The sequence below is a fragment of the Lycium barbarum genome, chromosome 1, assembly GCF_019175385.1.
Source record: "Lycium barbarum isolate Lr01 chromosome 1, ASM1917538v2, whole genome shotgun sequence".
Lineage (NCBI taxonomy): Eukaryota > Viridiplantae > Streptophyta > Magnoliopsida > Solanales > Solanaceae > Lycium > Lycium barbarum.
The window spans coordinates 141,140,151-141,159,258 of NC_083337.1; the positions used below are offsets into that span (position 1 = coordinate 141,140,151).

General features: G+C 35.1%; 2 protein-coding genes and 1 non-coding gene across 3 annotated transcripts; all 3 read left to right on the forward strand.

Annotated features, from left to right (window-relative positions):
- Positions 1 to 10,366: 10,366 nt before the first annotated feature.
- TRNAS-AGA (transfer RNA serine (anticodon AGA)) lies at positions 10,367 to 10,448 on the forward strand. The gene has a single exon. It is a non-coding gene; the product is annotated as a tRNA-Ser (tRNA).
- A 568-nt stretch (positions 10,449 to 11,016) lies between these two features.
- On the forward strand, positions 11,017 to 12,900 carry LOC132609379 (anthocyanidin 3-O-glucosyltransferase 2-like). The gene has a single exon (XM_060323382.1). It carries the CDS (start codon positions 11,294 to 11,296, stop codon positions 12,794 to 12,796), a length of 1,503 nt encoding a protein of 500 aa, XP_060179365.1. The 5' UTR covers positions 11,017 to 11,293; the 3' UTR covers positions 12,797 to 12,900.
- A 1,562-nt stretch (positions 12,901 to 14,462) lies between these two features.
- Positions 14,463 to 18,986, forward strand: LOC132609462 (aluminum-activated malate transporter 12-like). Its single transcript, XM_060323475.1, has 6 exons — positions 14,463 to 15,171; positions 15,693 to 15,833; positions 15,933 to 16,205; positions 16,708 to 16,838; positions 16,976 to 17,119; positions 18,113 to 18,986. The coding sequence occupies exons 1-6, from the start codon at positions 14,919 to 14,921 to the stop codon at positions 18,758 to 18,760; spliced, it is 1,590 nt and encodes a 529-aa protein (XP_060179458.1). The 5' UTR covers positions 14,463 to 14,918; the 3' UTR covers positions 18,761 to 18,986.
- Positions 18,987 to 19,108: the final 122 nt, after the last annotated feature.

Genomic DNA, 19,108 nt, shown 5'->3' on the forward strand with positions numbered 1-19,108 from the left:
TTTCAGTAGTTTCTTAGTTCTTGTTTGTTGAGTGTGCTAGCTTTGTTTGTGATCCATGTTTGGTTCGGATGTTTAGTTTGCTGTTGTAACTTAGCTCAGTCATTATAGTTGCTATTCCAGATTAATATTTAATTATGTATCTATTCAGTCATTAATATGAGTATGGTCTGGTTATGACTTCATTACTTCTTAGTTATGTGGTTTGCAAGATAATTAGGCTCACGAGTCTATTTACGATGTATTCTTGGTCTAATATTATTTAGCGACACATATGATTGGGTCAGATTCAGGTCTGTTTTTTCATGTATTCATTTTCCCTGAGGTATGATTCATGTTGCATATATTGAACCATAGATAGCTTGTCTGGACATCTATTAGCCTAATATTTGTCTAACTTAAGTGGATATGATATACACAGTGTATGATTTAATCACCTGCTTTAGTGTGGGCATCTGTTAGTTTCATTATAAGACTGCTCTACTAAATCTTGATTGTCCAAACCTCGTGCTATATGGACCTGGTCTAAGATAAATGTATGTGTTTTGAGGAATCAGGATGTTTGCTAAGTTTTGTTTCTGAGTTGAATCCCAACCAACATGCTTAAGTTTGTGTCTGATTAGTATGGTTAATTGATATACATAATTTATATAACTCAAATGATTGTTTGAGCCTCAGCAGGGCTAGTTTCAACTGTAAATAAGTAATTTTTGTATGGGGATTTTCTATAGTTCATAACTTAAGCTTAACATAGAAATGAAGCTGTTTGCAATATCAGTGTGTAGAAAATAACAACAACCTTCCAGTCCTTTCCTTTTTATTTTATTTTTCTTGCTTCAGTCTTTGTTTGATTTTGTGATTATGTGTTGGTTTTGAATAGATTAGTCCAGAATATATAGTTTAATATGATTAATGGCTGTCCAAATTCCCTTTTTGCAAGTCATGAACCTGCTCCCTTATTTCATGACTGCTTTGAAGTATTAGTTAAAATTAGGGACAGAAATGGACTGTTATGTTCAGGTTCCTTCATGATAAATCTTTAGTATAAAGGAGATTATTTGTTTGTATGCATAAGGATTAATTCCATTCGAGTTAATGCATTCCATTCGCTTCTCCTTCGTTTTCGCTTTTCTCTCAGAGTCACGGTTTAGTTTTAGGCAATTTTGACCAGTTTCATCTCTGTTTGGATTCTTCATTGGTATCTATGTTAATTTATGTGACTGGTGAGTTTCAGTACTTATCTGCTTGGCTGCTTGAATTAGAATAGGTTAGACTATCGAGATTACTTATCAGAAAAACAAAACTGTTTGTTTGTGCACTAATTCGATGTAGATATTGGTGTAGCATAGTTCCAGTTTTGAGTAACTCGTTAATGATTGATATGAATCTGACTTCGAATTAAATACCATTAGGTAGTCTCTAGCTAGTGGCTGCCCTGTTCAGTACATTTTGATAATTAGTCGAATTTGTGAATTGGTGGTTACAATATTCTTAGTGTGGTTGTCTCAATCTCACTCTGCTCTAACTAAAGATAACAACTAAATATGGACCTAGGGGGGATAATCAGTCGCTTAAGTTATGGTTTAGGATTTTCCTCTATCTCTCCGGGTCATCATGTTTTCTTTAACAACTATCCTCTCTGCATTCAGTTTTAATCACATGCACTTGTTTCTCTTAATATGAATTGGTGATAGGCATTTGTTAAAATCCTTTCCAGTTTTCTTGTTAAATTATTATCTTCATTTGGTCCCTGCAATGTTGATAGAACAGACAGGGACATCAAAACCCCATCAGGGCGTGATGATTTGTCGATGGGAATCTCTCTGATGGGAATTCCTGAATGTTTGCTTGTCTCGCTGATTTAATTTGTGTTCCGTAAATGATGTAATACAATGTGATAAGAAATCACGAATGAAATTTTCTTTGCTTCCACCTAGATCTGCCTATATGATAAAATCAAAATGGGTCACTGATCTGTTCTTTCTTTTGAATTTATATTATATATGTTTAGCCTTATTTATTGATTACGTACTAATCCTTGTTCCTTCTTTTTTTATGCATGACCCTTTCATACGAGTCCAAGGGACTCGTCTTCTTCCGCATTCGGTGTTGGGCTAGGGCCCAACGCGATCTCTCTCCTGTCAGCCCCAATCCGCAGCGTATAAAAAAATTCTTGGGCCAAAGCCCATATGGCAAAAGAAAAACTGATTGCAGCAGTGTTTAAATGGGCTAAGCCCATTTAATTATATTTGCTCTTCTACTTTATTGTGTGTATTTGATTTGTATTGTACGACTAGCACTTTATCTTATTTTGTTTTCTTAGCTTAGATAAATCCTAGCGGGGTTCTTGGGAGTTGTAGTTTGGAAGATTAAGTATGATCGTTTAAAACTTAGAACGAAATTAAATGTTAGTATTTACAAAAATTTTGGGCTAAACGAAATGATTCCTCAGAAAGACGCCAAAGGCTAAATAATAACCATACCTTTCAAACAAGTCATGTTGATTTCAAATTATTTTAAAATAATGAAGACTTGGTTCATTTTTTTTAGACATTAAAATCGCCTCAGACTTCTGACGATTTCGTCATATTTTAATACCATAAAACCTTAAAATTTTATTAATATTAATATCATAATGACTCTTTTCAATTTGTTAGTTGGTATAACTTATTTTCTCCAAATATTTATAAAACGTTACACCATCCCGCGCTTTCTTCAGTTTATTTATAACTAAACTCTTTTATGCAAATTATTATTTTTCTACAAGTCCTATTTTAGATAGCATTATTATATTTCTATCTATAACTTTAGCAATACTTACAAGATATTTTCTTAAATGTTGTAAAATGTTATATTTGCATTTTAGCCTAGTTAATTGTAAGTCCGGTCGATTAACCATTGTCAATGGATTTTAAAGGGTGCCTAATACCTTCGCTTTAGATTAGTTGAACTCCTACCTAGATTCTCGGTTTCGTAGACTTTAAAATGGAGTTAACTTTAGAAAATAACTTTAATAAACTTTAGGTGTCCTAATTCACCATAAGTAATTAGGTGGCGACTCCCTAAATTTAATTAACCCCGGAATTACCGGAATGCTGTAAACCATTTTGACTCCGGTTAAAATAGGGTATAACAAATACTTAAAGATAAGTCATGTTTTGTTTTAGTAATCTGGTTTGTACGGTTATGAGTCTTGTAAATCAAATGTAAATCATGTTTTGATAATAATATTTACTACAATGTTCACTTTGTGCATATTTTTTCATTTTGAAGAAAATATGGACGTTCCTAAAATATTGTTTGGATCAATGATCGAAGATATTTGTGTGAATAATAGCGGAACAACAACGCATGCCATATTCAAAGACGAGAAATATTTTGCTTACTTGCTTAGAAAAAAGGCAAATGTCACTATAATTTCTGGTAATTGAAAACTGATTGAAGGCTCTGGAAGAGCTACTATATTTCTGCCTAAGGGGACGAAACTTGTTATAGAAGATGCATTGTTGTCTTCTAAATCCCCCAGAAACTTGTTGAGTTTCAAAGATATCCGTCGGAATGGGTATCATGTTGAGACATTAAATGAAATGAATGTTGAATATCTTAGTATTACCAAGAATGTCTCCGGCCAGAAATATATTTTGGAAAATTACCAACTTTGTCTTCTGGCCTGTATTATTCAAAATTAGTACAGTTGAAGCACACTTTATCGTAATCCAGAAGTTTACTGATTCAAGTACTTTTGTGCTTTGGCATGACCGAATGGGTCATCCTGGATCAATAATGATGAGGCGAATCATTGAAAATTCAAATGGGCATCCACTTAAGAACCTGAAGATTCTTGGAAGTGATGAATTTTCATGTGCTGCTTGTTGTCAAGGCAAATTGATGAAAAATTTGTATTGAATCTCCTGCCTTTCTAGAACGTATACATGGGGATATATGTGGACTTATAGATATTTTATGGTCCTAATAGATGCATCTTCAAGGTGGTCCCCATGTGTGCCTCTTATCATCTCGCAACCTGGCGTTTACGAAATTATTGGCACAAATAATAGGCTTAATGTCACGCCCCGAACCATGACCTGGGCGTAACACGGTACTCGGTGCCTGTCATCATGTGACCGAGCGAACCAACTGGCTGACTGAATCAACATGTGATATCAAACATACTAAATGCGGAAATAACATTGACACACACTGATCTACTAAAAGTCTGACTGAAATATCATAAATGCAGAAATACTGAATAAGTCTGAAAGTTTGAATAAGTAGCCGACAAGGCTAACACAAAAGCTGCTAAACATCTGACTGACTGGACTATAGTCTACGAAGCCTCTAAAGAGTACTGAACTACTAACTGTTTACCGGGACAAGGCCCCCACTATACCTCACTGACAGAACTACTATAAAGACTGAAAGTATGATAATGCCCCAAGGGAACTGGGCTCACCAAGCAGCTGATACGAGAAGGTCCTAGAAAGAAGAATCGTCAACCTGTAAATCCTTACCTGCATCGTGAAATGTAGGCCCTCGGGCAAGAAAATGGGACGTCAGTACATTTGAATTGCACTGGTATGTAAAGCAACTGAAAAAAAGAACTGTAAATATTGAAACTAAAATTGAACTGATAATTGATAACTGAACTGAAATAAGGAAGTAAAGATATGAATACTCCCTGTTCTGAATGACGAACCACATGTTTATTTGAGTAAATAATCTGCGGCCTCAGGCCCAATATATTTGTGCACAAGCTGCGGCCTCAGGCCCAAGTATACGTATACATAACTGCGGCCTTAGGCCCAATAACACAAGTGTTCATCATTAAGCAATTTACATAAAAGAACTGAGAATCATGCTGAAAGATACAATGCTGACATACTAGGCAATGATTCACTCATACATGTATTCATGAACTGATTATGAGAATTGAAGCTTTAACTATTTATAAACATGCTGAGTATTCTAGACTGAGACTCATGGGTATCAAACACAAGTCTATATTGATTACGTACTGAGCTCACAACATTCGGAATGAAAGTCATGAATGAACTATGAAACTAGAGAATAGAAGGTCTGCAACTATTCAAAGAACTAAGCTTAACTATATTTCTGAGGCAATTGGTAACGTTGTAAACGAACGTGGCGTAGGGAGAATCATTAACATTCCCAAACGTAGAGAGTTAGTCTCACATACCTTAATTCCGGCCTTTGAGTGTAATACAACGTTCTTCAACCCTTTCAACTTTAATCTATAGCAACACAAGTCAAAGGGATTCCATATTAGCAATAATAACCATGCTTTGGTCACCCAAGAATTTTATCAAATACTTAGTGGTCATAAAGCTCCACAACCTTCATTAATGGTGTTTTCTTCACCCAATTCCCATTCAATTATTTCTAGGTGATTCTACAATCTCAATTTGATGAAAGTAACATCATTCTTCATCACCCATATGACTACAACAATCCTAAGTTAATAATCCAAAACCCTAACATAGTTCATATGATACTCTCTATCAAAACCATTTACGATTCTCCCAAGAACTCATCAATTCACAACTATAAGTGATTAAAGAGCAGAAGTATTACCTTTTTGAAGTTCAATCCTCTTGAATTCGGATTCTAGGGTTCTTTTGTCCAAGAAGAAAATTCAATCGATAATCTATGGAATAGATAGGGATTCTAGCGTTAATCTTTGTTAGATTGATGTAATAATCAATGGGGTTTGAGTAGGAACTCACCTTGGATGCTTTGTGGAAGCCCTAGGGTGTTTTCTCTCCAAAAAGACGGTTTAGAATGAAGTGGGAAAAGTTTTTCGGAGTTAGGTACATATAAAATTAAAAAAAAAAGGCGTTTCAGGCATAGTTTGGCCTGGTGGGGGTGACGCACTAGGCCTATATTACAGGACCTGATGAAAATTACATTTTTAAGTGATTTTGTCTTGGCGCGGCGCCCTAGGCCATTTCTGACATCATTCGTAAAATGGGCATAACTCCTAGCACAAAGCTCTGGTTAGCCTCCACAACATATCGTTGGAAAGGTATTTCAAATATCTACAACTTTCATGTTTTAAATTTTCTCAAATTCTCAATGGATTTTCACGAAATTGGGCTGGAAGGAAGACGTATAGAAAACTAAGCCGATTCTATCAAATCTTAAGCGCCTTACTATTAGCCATCTTGCGATAATCATATCTACCTTCTCCTATCTCTAATAGGACTGTTCCTTATATGGTTGGAAAGGCATTTCTACGTACTACAACTTTCATTAAGAGTACTTTCCTAAATTCCCAACTAATCAAGGGCTTATGATTTCCCGAAATAGGCCTGTCAACCATTTTTGGAAAACGTTCAAACCTTCAGTTTTTCCACTAAAACTCTAACGATAAGAGTCTAATCTTAGTTCTAAGATACGGTGTGTAACACTTAAGGGCATAGTTCCCAGATTATCCCATTAAATCTATACGTCTCGATAATGCTGGAGAATTTACATCCCAAGCCTTTGATGATTATTGTTTATCAGTTGAGATAAAAGTTGAACATCCTGTGGCTCATTTTCATACTCAAAATGGCCTTGTTGAGTCATTTATTAAGCGCCTGCAATTAATAGCAAGACCACTACTTATGAAAACACGGTTGCCCACTACTGTTTGGGGTTATGCTATCTTACATGCAGCATCACTTATTCGTCTCAGACCGACTCATTATAAAAAATACTCTCCGTCACAATTAGTATTTGACCATGAACCAACTATTTCTTATCTTCGAATTTTTAGTTGTGCTGTATATGTACCGGTTGCACCACCACAACGCACTAAGATGTGCCCCCAAAGAAGGTTAGGAATATATATTGGGTTTGAATCACCCTCTATTATTCGCTACCTTGAACCTTTGACAGGAGATTTATTCACTGCTCGATTTGCAGATTGTCAGTTTGATGAAATGAATTTCCCACAATTAAGGGGAGAGAAAAGGGAAATCAAAAGAGAAATTGCGTGGAAAGTTTCATCGTTCTCTCATTTTGATCCACATTCCCCTGTTTGTGAAATGGAGGTCCAGAAGATCATCCATTTGCAGAAACTAGCAAATCAGATGCCGGATGCATTTTCTGATTTGAAAAGGATAACTAAGTCGCATATTCCTGCCGAGAATGTGTCTATCCGAATTGATGTCCCAAAAGGACAATCTTCTAGTGTCATAGCTTCTGAATCCCATACACGTCAGAAGCGTGGAAGACCATTAGGTTCCAAGGATAAAAATCCTAAAAAAAGAAGCATGAAAAATGATCAAAATGACACTAGAAAAGGATCTCACGGTGAGATTCATGATCTGATTAATCTTGATATTCCTGAAGATATCAGTGAACCCGAGACTCAAGCGAATAAAGAACTATTATTAAGTTCTACTGGTGATGAGATAGACTTGAATAGATAGAAAATTGTAGTGGATAATGTTTTTAAATATAATGTTGCATTGAACATTATGAAAGACTATGAGGATCAGGAACCTCAATCTATCGAAGAAGGTCGACGAAGATGTGACTGGCCAAAATGGCAAGAGGCAGTTCAATCAGAATTGAACTCACTTGCTAAACATGAGGTTTTTGGACCGGTAGTCCAAACGCCTGGTGGTGTAAAACCAGTTGGTCACAAATGGGTCTTTGTGTGAAAAAGAAATGAGAGAAATGAAATTGTGAGATACAAGGTACGCCTTGTTGCACAAGGATTCTCTCAAAGACCCGGCGTCGATTATGAAGAAGCATATTCACCCGTTATGGATGACATAACATTTCGATATCTCATCAATTTAACTGTACATGAAAATCTTGAAATACATCTAATGGATGTGTTTATAACTTATCTTTATAGATCACTTGATAATGAAATTTATATGAAAATTCCAGAAGGATTTAAAATGCCTGTAGCATTTAGTTCAAAGTCTCGAGATATGTATTCAATCAGATTACAAAGACCATTATATGGTTTAAAACAATCAGGGCGCATGTAGTACAATCGCCTTAGTGAGTACTTGATAAATGAAGGTTATATAAATTATGTCATTTTTCCATGTGTTTTTATTAAGAAAACAAAATCAGAGTTTGTTCTACTTGCTGTTTATATTGATGACATAAATCTCATTGGAACTCCAGAAGTGCTCCAAAAGGCAATTGAATACTTAAAGAAAGAATTTGAGATGAAAGATCTTGGAAAGACAAAACTTTGTCTTGGTCTGCAAATTGAACATTTAGCAGACGGAGTCTTTATCCATCAATCTGCCTATACTGAGAAAGTTTTAAAATGATTTTACACGGACAATGCACATCCATTAAGTACTTCTATGGTTGTTCGCTCACTTGAAGTGAGTAAAGATCTATTCCGACCTTAAGAAGAGAATGAAGAGCTACTCGGTCCTGAAGTACCATATCTTAGTGCCATTGGTGCACTTATGTATCTTGCTAACGCTACAAAACCTGATATAGCGTTTCTGTCAATTTGCTATCAAGATATAACTTATCTCTTGCACGGAGACATTGGAATGGAATTAAGCATATACTGCGATATCTAAAAGGTACTATTAATATAGGTCTGTTTTATGCTAACAAAAGGTAGTACAAATCTCGTTGGTTATGCAGATGCAGGTTATTTATCTGATCCATATAAAGCTCGATCTCAAACAGGCTATTTGCTTACATGCGGAGGTACTGTTATATCATGGTGATCTACAAAGCAGTCCATGTTGCTACTTCTTCAAATCATACTAAGATAATAGCTATTCATGAAGTAAGTGGAGAATGTGTGTGGTTGAGATCAATGATAAATCTCATCAGAGGAAGATGTGGCCTGAAGTGTGATACCAAAATACCCACATATTATATAAAGACAATGCTGCATGCATAGCCCAATTAAAGGGAGGATTCATAAAGGGTGACAGAACGAAACACATTTCACCAAAGTTATTTTTCACACACGATCTCCAAAAGAATGGTGATATTGATGTACAACAAATTCGTTCAAGTGATAATCCTGCAGATTTGTTCACTAAATCTTTGCCGACTTCAACTTTTGAGAAGATGGTGAACAAGATTGGAATGCAAAGACTTAGACATCTGAATTGTGGTCTTCATCAAGGGGAGTAAACTATGAGTTGTACTCTTTTCCCCTTAACCAAGGTTTTGTGCCATTGAGTTTTCCTGGTAAGGTTTTTAATGAGGCAGATTGTAATGTGCATTACTGGATGTGTACTCTTTTTTCTTCACTTGGATTTTTCCCACTAGGTTTTTCTTAGTAAGGTTTTAACGAGGCACAAATCTATTAATGAACATCCAAGGAGGAGTGTTATAAATACACCGTGTTGTGGATGTCCATTCAAATATACAGTTAACTGAATAAGCTTATAATTAAGCAGACAGCTTGCAAGTAGCTCAAATAGATAGCTTGCAAGCAGCTCAAGCAAGCAACTTGCCAGTAGCTTCCTGAAAAGTCTTGCAGCAGCTTCCTCAGGCTTGCAATCAAGCAGATAGCTTGTAAGTAGCTTAAGCAGGCAGCTTGTCAGCAGCTTCTGAAAACCTCGCAGCAGCTTCCTGAAAAGCCTCGCAGCTGCTTTTTTTCCTCTATACATAGGATGTCAATTAAGTTCATTTGTATATCTGTTCAAAGTTGAATAATATATTAGCCTCTCTCTATATATACTTGTCTCTGGTGTACTTACTTTATAGTCTTTATTTTATAACAATTTTTTTTTTTTTTTGTCTTTTCTTTGTTTACTCTTTTAATTTAAACATTGAAAAGGCATAATTGACCATGAATAATGAACTTAATCTAAACCATTAATTACCAATTGTATACATGACATATATCAAGTACTGGACAAAAGATCACTGGAGGGTTCCGTGAACTGAATTTCTCATTTTTACCTTTGTAAATAATAAAATAAAATAACTTTGTAAGAAAATACAGAGATTAGGGTGCATGTCGTTAAAAAAAAAAAAAAAGGACAGGAAGGAAATCATAAAATGTAGTATATGTTAAAGGATGCAAAAGTGCAAAAATCCAAAATCGGGTATAAAAATTACGCTCCTTTGATATTTTCTAATCGGGTTAAATGGGTATAAGGTATGAGTTGGTTAAATGGGTATGAGTTGAGTTAAATGAATTTATTATTAAAATAGTAAAATCTTATTATAGTCTTAAAAGAAATAAAAGTGATATTTGTAGGCAATTTTCAATACATGACCTTTTAAGGAATTTGTGCTGAAATTCGTTACCTAATTTTGAATTGCAATATTTTATGTCAACCGTAAGATTTGATATCATGTCAAATCAGTAATGCTTACATATATATTATATTCCTTTGTAGCAAACCATCAAGTGGTCGTGCCGGAGTGGTTATCGGGCATGACTAGAAATCATGTGGGCTTTGCCCGCGCAGGTTCGAATCCTGCCGACCACGTTAAGTCTTTTTCTCGTCTTTTTACTTAATTTACTGCACTTTCCAAATTCTCGTCCTTTTTACTTAACTTACTGTACCATATAGTAATCATACGGCAGTGAAGTTAGCTACCAGTATTTGTTATTTATCACGTTCGATATTCACAATGATACTATGCAAAATTGGTCAATCGAATCAAAGCATCTTTCAGCCGAAGGATCATTGCTTTACCTATCAAGGGGGAAAGGATGAACAAGTCTACACATAATTCATATCCTAGGTCACTATCACTTGTCTAGAGTTTTCCTCCTGCTATTGAATATTGAATAATGAACAGATAACTCAATTATCAAAAGGGAATTAGAATAAAATGCTCCTCAAACATCCGAGGGAAAGATATTCAAAACTGATGGAGTTATTGATGTGAGGTGTTAATTATGAGAAGAATCCCAACTACCACAAAACTAGTATAAATAGATGTCAGATGAAATGGTATATAAATCATACATCAAATGAAAAAATTCAAAGTACTAGTATCTTTTTTATTTTTTTTAATTTATTTTATTATGAACTGTTTCTTCTTCCCCAGTAAAACATGAACCATATGAAGACGTTATTATAATAATAAAGCTACGGGTTGATGAGTGAAGGATTAATTAGTTCTTTAGCGTACTTGACTCATTCGCCCAATGCTCGATGCATAGGTATGTTTAATGCCTCAATATAATATTGGGAAGCACACAAAAATCAAGACAGCATCCGCGGAAACCTATGATAAATCTACAGAAGTAAGATCGAAAAGTTAAAGAGCAAAACAAGACGAAAAAAGAAGAAGAGTAGGGGGGTTTGGTATTGTGCATCTGATAATGGTGAAATTAGCAGAAGTGATTCTCGTTCCATGTCCACCAATGGGCCATGTTGCTCAAATGGTTGAGTTAGCAAAACTCTTAATCCATCGAAACCATCAGCTCTCAATCACCATCCTCATCATGAAACTCCCTGATTACATCGATGTAGTCAGTGGCTCTTTCGTCGACACTGTTGCTGCTTCCTCTACTTCCAACCGCCTTCGGTTTGTCTATTTACCTGATGCGGATCCAACCCCTGAATGGAGCTCCAAAGCCAGAGTACATTTCTTCTACAGATTACTACAAAGCCAAGAATCTCACATCAGGGACTTCTTGGTAAATCAACGTGGCCCCATGGCGGGTTTCATTGTTGACATGTTATGTGCTCATCCATTGATTGATTTAGCTGAGGAGCTTGGGATACCAAGCTATGTGTTTTTCACTTCACCAGCTACTTTTCTTGGATTGATGCTTCACTTCCAGGTTCTAGAAGATGAGTGCCACGTGGATGTTCCCGAATTCATCAGAAACTCCGACAGGCTGTTGTCATTTCCGTGCTTTGTCAACCCACTTCCTCCAACCGTATTGTCGACGAATTTTGTCGACAGAGACATGTGGCTAATAAGTGGATTCCTTGAATTCGCTCGTGGATACAGGAAAGCCAAAGGCATCATTATCAACACTTTCGATGAATTAGAAATGCACGCCTTGGATGCTTGCAACAACTTATCAAAGTCTGGACGGGTCCCATTGATCTATCCAGTGGGTCCAATTATGAACCAATCAAAGTCGTCTCGGCCAGAGGTTGAGGCAGAAATAACAGGGTGGCTGGATCACCAGCCACCGTGTTCTGTGGTGCTACTCTGCTTCGGAAGCCAGGGGAGCTTACCAGTTGAGCAAGTGAAAGAGATTGCTTTAGCTCTAGAGAAAAGCGGCTGCCGGTTCTTGTGGTCATTACGTCGTCCCCCTGAAGATAGCAACACTCAATTTCCCCGCGAATACACGAGCTACTCTGAAATCTTGCCAGAAGGATTTTTAAAACGAACAGAGAAGAAAGGGAAAATTGTGGGATGGGTTCCGCAATTGAAGGTGTTATCGCATGAAGCAATTGGGGGATTCGTGTCACACTGTGGATGGAATTCGATACTGGAAAGCATATGGTTTGGTGTGCCTATAGCGACATGGCCGTTGCACTCGGAACAGCAAGGGAATGCGTTTCAGTTAGTGAAAGAAATAGGAAATGCAGTGGAGATTACTTTGGATTACTGTGAGAGGAGGAGGAGTAGAGGTGATCAGCCCATAATAACTGCACAAGCCATAGAAAAAGGGATAAGGGAATTGATGAAAACTAATACACAAGTCAGAGATAAGGCTAAAGAGATGAAACAGAAGAGCAGGGCTAGTGTAATGGAAGGTGGATCATCATACTTGTCCTTTGAGAAACTCATTCATAAACTACTGCAAAATGTAAACCAAATTATATGCCAAGGTTTTGTAGGCAAAGAGGATGTTCTTAACTAGTATTATCTTCTGTTAGAGTAAGTCCTAGTTAGGTTTCAATTGTTTCAGTTTGGTCCCTGTAATGTTTCTCTGTTGTCAGTTAAGTCCTTTTTAGGTGTTACAGGTTTTTATGGAATTCTATTTTCCTGGCCATTCGATGCGCTGTGTGGACAGATGTTTCATTTGCATAATAGGCTTGACTTGTGTAACTTCTTCAACATTACTACCAACTGGGTACTATAGCTAAGTTTCGTGTGGGGTGACACCTTGGCAAATGTGGAAACTACCATGTGGAACAATGTATACTGCTGCTTTAAGAATTAATTGGGGGGACTTGAGTCGCACGAGAAAGAACACAAAGTCAAATTTCCATCGTCCAGGCAACTGTTTTAGGAACAGCACCACATATGATCTTTAATTTGTTGAAACCACAACTCGCATTTTATTAGGTTAACAAACAAGAACCAGAGAGCCAACCCAAACACGCTTTTCATGATCTTCCCTATCTATTTTCTATTCGATTTAATCATGTGCATGGTATTCTCAATTTACTGTTCAATTAATTTGGATTCACCTTAGATGGGTAAAAACATTCCCTATTAAAAACTTTTTCATTCTCATGGGTTAAACCTAAGACCTCTAGCTAAGAGTGAAAAAATTATAATCATCTCGCCTACGTTTTTTTATCTAACTGCTCTGCCGATATATCAACTTGATCGAAAATTACTCCTTCCATCCCAAAAAGATTGTCTTAATTACCATTTGGACAGTCAAATGATATTTTCTTTGGCCATTATTTTTTTAAAATATTTTGAATTGTTAACTATTGTGACTTATAAGTAGTACTTTTTACGTAGTTTCTAAATATATAACTTTTATTTCAAAAAAAAAAAATTATGTCCAAATTCACACCGAGCATTAACTAATTTGACTCTCGTAATCCGAATCAGGACAATGGTTTTGGAACATTAGCTAGTAATTGGAACCAGTTATGCATTTTGTAAAGCTCACGTGGCCGGTTTCTCCTAATTTTCTTTAGTAGCACGTTAAGATCAACCACCTTTAGCCTCGTCACGGCTAATAACAATTTACCCAACGGCAATAAAAGTTTTCATTTTTGGTCCTGCAATTTGAACACATTGAAAGGGATGGCAGTAGGCACTGTGTTGCAAAATGCAGTTAGAGCTAAATTATAAGTTTGGTCAACCAGCAGATGCACCGTCAAGGCGCTTAGCCTGCTGGTTATTTGACACGTTGATAATTTATTTGTCTTTGCATGTGTTATTAATTAGCTGGCTAATTAGTTCGAATATTCTAGGTTTATTTTGACTTAATCAGACTATTGTAGTCGAATGGACGTACCTCTCCTTCTTGATAATCATTTGATCTCAGATCAGAGTTAATTTATTAACCTCTCCGTTTCTTTTTAGTTGTCCACTCGACGCTATCCTTAAAAAAACTACGGTACTACTTCCTCTATCTCAATTTATATGAGGGTGTTTGACTTGACACGAAATTTAAGAAAGAAAAAAAGACTTTTGAAACTTATGATGTAAAATGAACCATATATATTTGTGTGATTGTAAATCATTTCATTAGGGATTTTTTTATTAAATTATTCTTATTAATTATACTTTTAAAATCTAAGTTTAATTATCCATACTTTATGTAGTTCCTTAATGATAATTGTAATATTAGAAAAAAAACTAATAAAACTTTCTTGATTAGTTAATACAGACAAGTTAAAAAAGAAAATTTATTTTTAGTATAACTGATAGAAATAAAAATAAAGGAAGAGAGTTTTTTCGGTGCTTCTTAGCTTTTTACGTCCCACAATTCACATAAAGTTATTTACACACACTACAAAAAAAAAAAAAAAAAAAATCTCTAAGTAGGTAAACTTATCTTTCCAACAAAATTCATTTTGCTTCTCTTTTTTGACTTGATGACATTTGATAATTTGAAAAATCTCAAAGTACTTCATTAAGAAGCCTGTTAATGCACCTTCTATATAAAGTAACATATACCCTTTCGCTATATATAAGGCGGAGTGGCCTATGATATTCCCAACAGCAGCCTTCATAAAACTATTGCTTCATCTTTCTATGCATGACCTCATTTCTCCATAGTAGAAGTGGAGGTCATGAGTGGAAAAAATATTTCTTTCTGGCTGAATGGTCTTGTGGAGAAAATGAAGAGGTTGCCAAGATTAACATGGAGAAAAATCTGGAAAGTAGGGAAAGAAGATAAAAGAAGGGTAATTCACTCACTAAAAATGGGAATCTCCTTAACATTGGTCTCCTTGTTATATTTAATGGAACCATTGTTCAAAGGCATTGGAGAAAATGCTATTTGGGCTGTCATGACTGTTGTGGTTGTTCTTGAATTCACAGCAGGTAATTAATTTATATTGGTTTTAGTCATGTTATTATGTTTACTTTAGGTGATTTTATGCTCTCTAGAAGTGTTCTATCTTTATTAGAGATTTTCATACCAGTAGGAAATTAAGTATATACTCTACTCCTTCTATCCTAATTTAATTTATGTGACATATTTTCCTTTTTAATTCCACAAAAGAACATCATAATTTTTTTATTTTAAAAACAATTTAGCTTTAAAATTCTTATTCATCTTTAATGAGATAATTTATAAATGCATATCCATGGATTGTTTTAGACTACACATTTGAGAGATTTTTTCTTTTTTTAACTTCGTGCCTAATCATATAACACCACATAAATTAGGACGGAAATAGAGAAATAGTTTTCATTTTAATTCCTTACGTTGTATAATGTTTGCTTAAAATGAATTGATTAAAGGAGTAATACTTTCCATGTTAGTTAATTCTTCTTCTTCCTCTTAATGATGACATGTTTTATTTTTTATTTGATTTTATATTTCCAACTTATATGGATAGGGGCAACATTATATAAAGGGCTCAATAGAGGACTGGGGACAATATTAGCAGGATCGTTGGCATTCTTGATTGAGTATATTGCCAGAGAATCTGACCACATATTTCATGCTGTTTTCATTGGGACCGCAGTTTTTTTAGTTGGTAAGCTTCACTTATTGAATTACCCTTTCTTTTATTTGATTATCACTTGAATAAAAATGAATATTCTTTTATCTAATTCTTTTTATTTCTAATCTTCAGGAGCTGCAGCTACATACATGAGATTTTTCCCTCACATAAAGAAAAACTATGACTATGGTGTGGTGATATTCCTCTTGACGTTCAACTTGATCACAGTGTCAAGCTATCGTATTGATAGTGTGTTGAAGATTGCCCATGAGCGATTTTACACCATAGCCATTGGCTGTGGTATATGTCTCCTCATGAGCCTATTGGTATTTCCAATTTGGTCAGGAGAAGACCTCCATTTATCGACTGTTGCCAAGTTCGAAGGCTTAGCAAAATCAATTGAAGGTAGGACATAATTCAAATGTAACAAGCAAAATAAAAATTCATTCTTTTATGTGGTACGTGTAAAAATTATTGCACAATTAGATTACTCATAGGTTGATTATAGATGAGTTTCTATGATAAACATCAATTAGTAGCCTAATAAAGATGACATCTGATCTGTTATAATAGTTTAATTACATTAATAGTGTAAGAAAGTCTTTATATTGTTACTACATATAACTTAATTAAAATTCGTTGTTAGTTTAGTGAATAATATATTGTGAAAATAGGACTATGGTTGCATATATATATATATATATATAGCTCAATCATCACATCAGAATATTACTCTTCATTTATTCATGCAACCTTGAATTATATATACACTATCCCATATATATATAAATTAACTCAAAATATGATCTCACTTTAACAAAACCTTTTAAGAGTTACACTGTATATAACATAACTAATCTAAGATAGAAGACTGATAGATCTTTCTAACTAAACAATAACATTGCAGCTTGCATTGACGAGTATTTTAGCGATAATGAGGAACAAGAAAAGGCCAGAGAAAATTCAATTGAAATGGAGGATCCCATTTACAAGGGCTATAAGGCTGCTTTAGATTCCAAATCAGCTGATGAAGCTTTGGTAAGTACCTGAATTAATTATCTCAAGTCCAGCACCATTTAAGGTAGAATTCTTACCATTACTTCAATTAGAAAATTACATTTGCTCCTATATAGGATAACTTAAAATTAATTGAGTCTAAAATGTGAATGGATCAGGCACTATATGCAAGTTGGGAGCCAAGATATTTAAGACGTTGTTCCAAGTACCCGTGGCAACAATATGTTAAATTAGGGTCTGTTCTTCGTCATTTTGGATACACATTAGTAGCTCTACATGGATGCCTGCAAACTGAAATTAAGGTAATATTCCTTCCATAATCATAACATTTTTTTCGTCTTTTTATTTTTTACAGTATAATTTTTTTCTGGCTTTAGGCATAAGATATTCTAAATCCACCGGCTCAACTTATCTAAATTTGGGGAGGATAGATCCATTAATTAAGAGGGTTAAAAACACTTTCTCCCAAGAGCTCTTCTACTACTGATCTCAAACACTAGACCTCTGGTTGAGCTACAAGGATTCAAACTATTCCACCACATTGATTTCTCAATAATTTTTCTTGTCTTTCCTTTTTGACGGGTTCATGTGCCTAGTACATTAGCCTCGGAGACAGATTCAGGATTTGATGTTTATCGGTTCCTACAGCGCGCAATGTCAAATTATTAGAATCCATACCATAATAATAGTAATAGCTGCGTTCACAATCAAATATTAACATATATTTAATGAATTTTTAAAAATACATATAGAATATAGGCAAAAGCTATGACCAGTTCACGTGAATTTATAACTAACCCTCTAGATGCATGTCCCTTGTTAGCCCTGTCTTGATTATATGGACCATTAGCCAATATGTAAGTGGAAAGTAGACCATGGATGAAGTTTGGAGGTTACTCAAAAAGGGTAGATGTTGGATATCCTTTTATCTCTAGAGTCTAGACTACCACAATAAAGTAACCATATTAAAAAATTGTTCTAAATTTTGTGTTAACTGAGTCAACAGGAGCAACATGTGATGCCTAATTTTTATGCTCTCTTAAGTCAACCGGAGTAATATGTGATGCTACTTGTCTAAAGAAGGCTAAACATACAAAACAGCAAGTTTAAAAAAACTTTCTAGAATTCTAAAGAATTCTTGATGCAATAAATTGTTTTCTAAATTTTAAAAATACAATATCATTGATCATATTGTTTCCTTTTTGGAACTGTTTTCCCAATTCCCTCTACATTATTGCCGTAAGTGTGCCTCAAATTGATAGTCAGCTTAAACTTTTTTCTTGTTTTTTTTGCAGACTCCTCGATCAGTTCGAGTACTGTTCAAAGATCCATGCAGTCGACTTGCCAGAGAAGTGACAAAGGCACTAAGGGAACTAGGCGACAGCATAAGAAATCGTCGTAAATACAGCCCAGAAATCCTATCTAACAATGTCCATGAAGCCTTACAAGACCTCATCAATGCCTTAAAATCCCAACCAAAACTCTTTCTTGGCACTAATAGTAATACTAACATATTATTAGCCTTAGCAACATTAGCCGCTAAGCAAAAATCAGGTAAAGATTTTGTAGTCTCTTTATCGAGAGTAAATACTGACAAGTCTAATGACGGTCCTGCTCGTCTTGGACTCGGCCATGACTTTTTGAAAGAAGATGATAAAAGGAGTTTGAGGCCCACATTAAGCAAGATTGGCATTACTAGCCTCGAATTTTTGGAGGCCCTACCATTTGCAGCCTTTGCTTCTTTGCTGGTTGAGACAGTTGCAAGACTTGATCTTGTTGTTGAAGAAGTTGTAGAATTGGGAAGGGTAGCGCATTTTAAGGAATATAGTCATGATGATGATAATGTGGTTATTGATGTAATTTGTGAGAATAATTCTAGAGTGGAAGATGAGATTGTTAGCAAATTACAAAACCAACTCCCCTCCCATGCAGCAGCAGAGTGAGTGTCGACTTTCGTGGTTTTTTCTATAGTTTCTTTTTGATAGACTAAAAGAAACTATAGAAAAAAACAAAGAGGGTTTCTTGGTTGATGATATATACATTAGTTAGTGAGGATATTATACATGTAGTTATTTTCATTGTTTCTTTTTCATGGTTGAAATGATATAATACTTCATATTGTTAACAATTTTATACACCTCGTTTTAAATAACATTATGTACGTGTGAGTTGCTCTGTGATGGTAGCTAAAGTATTTGCGTGAGCTCAAAAAGAAAAAATGGTAGCTAAAGGGTGAGGATATTATACATGTAGTTATTTTCATTGTTTCTTTTTCATGGTTGAAATGATAT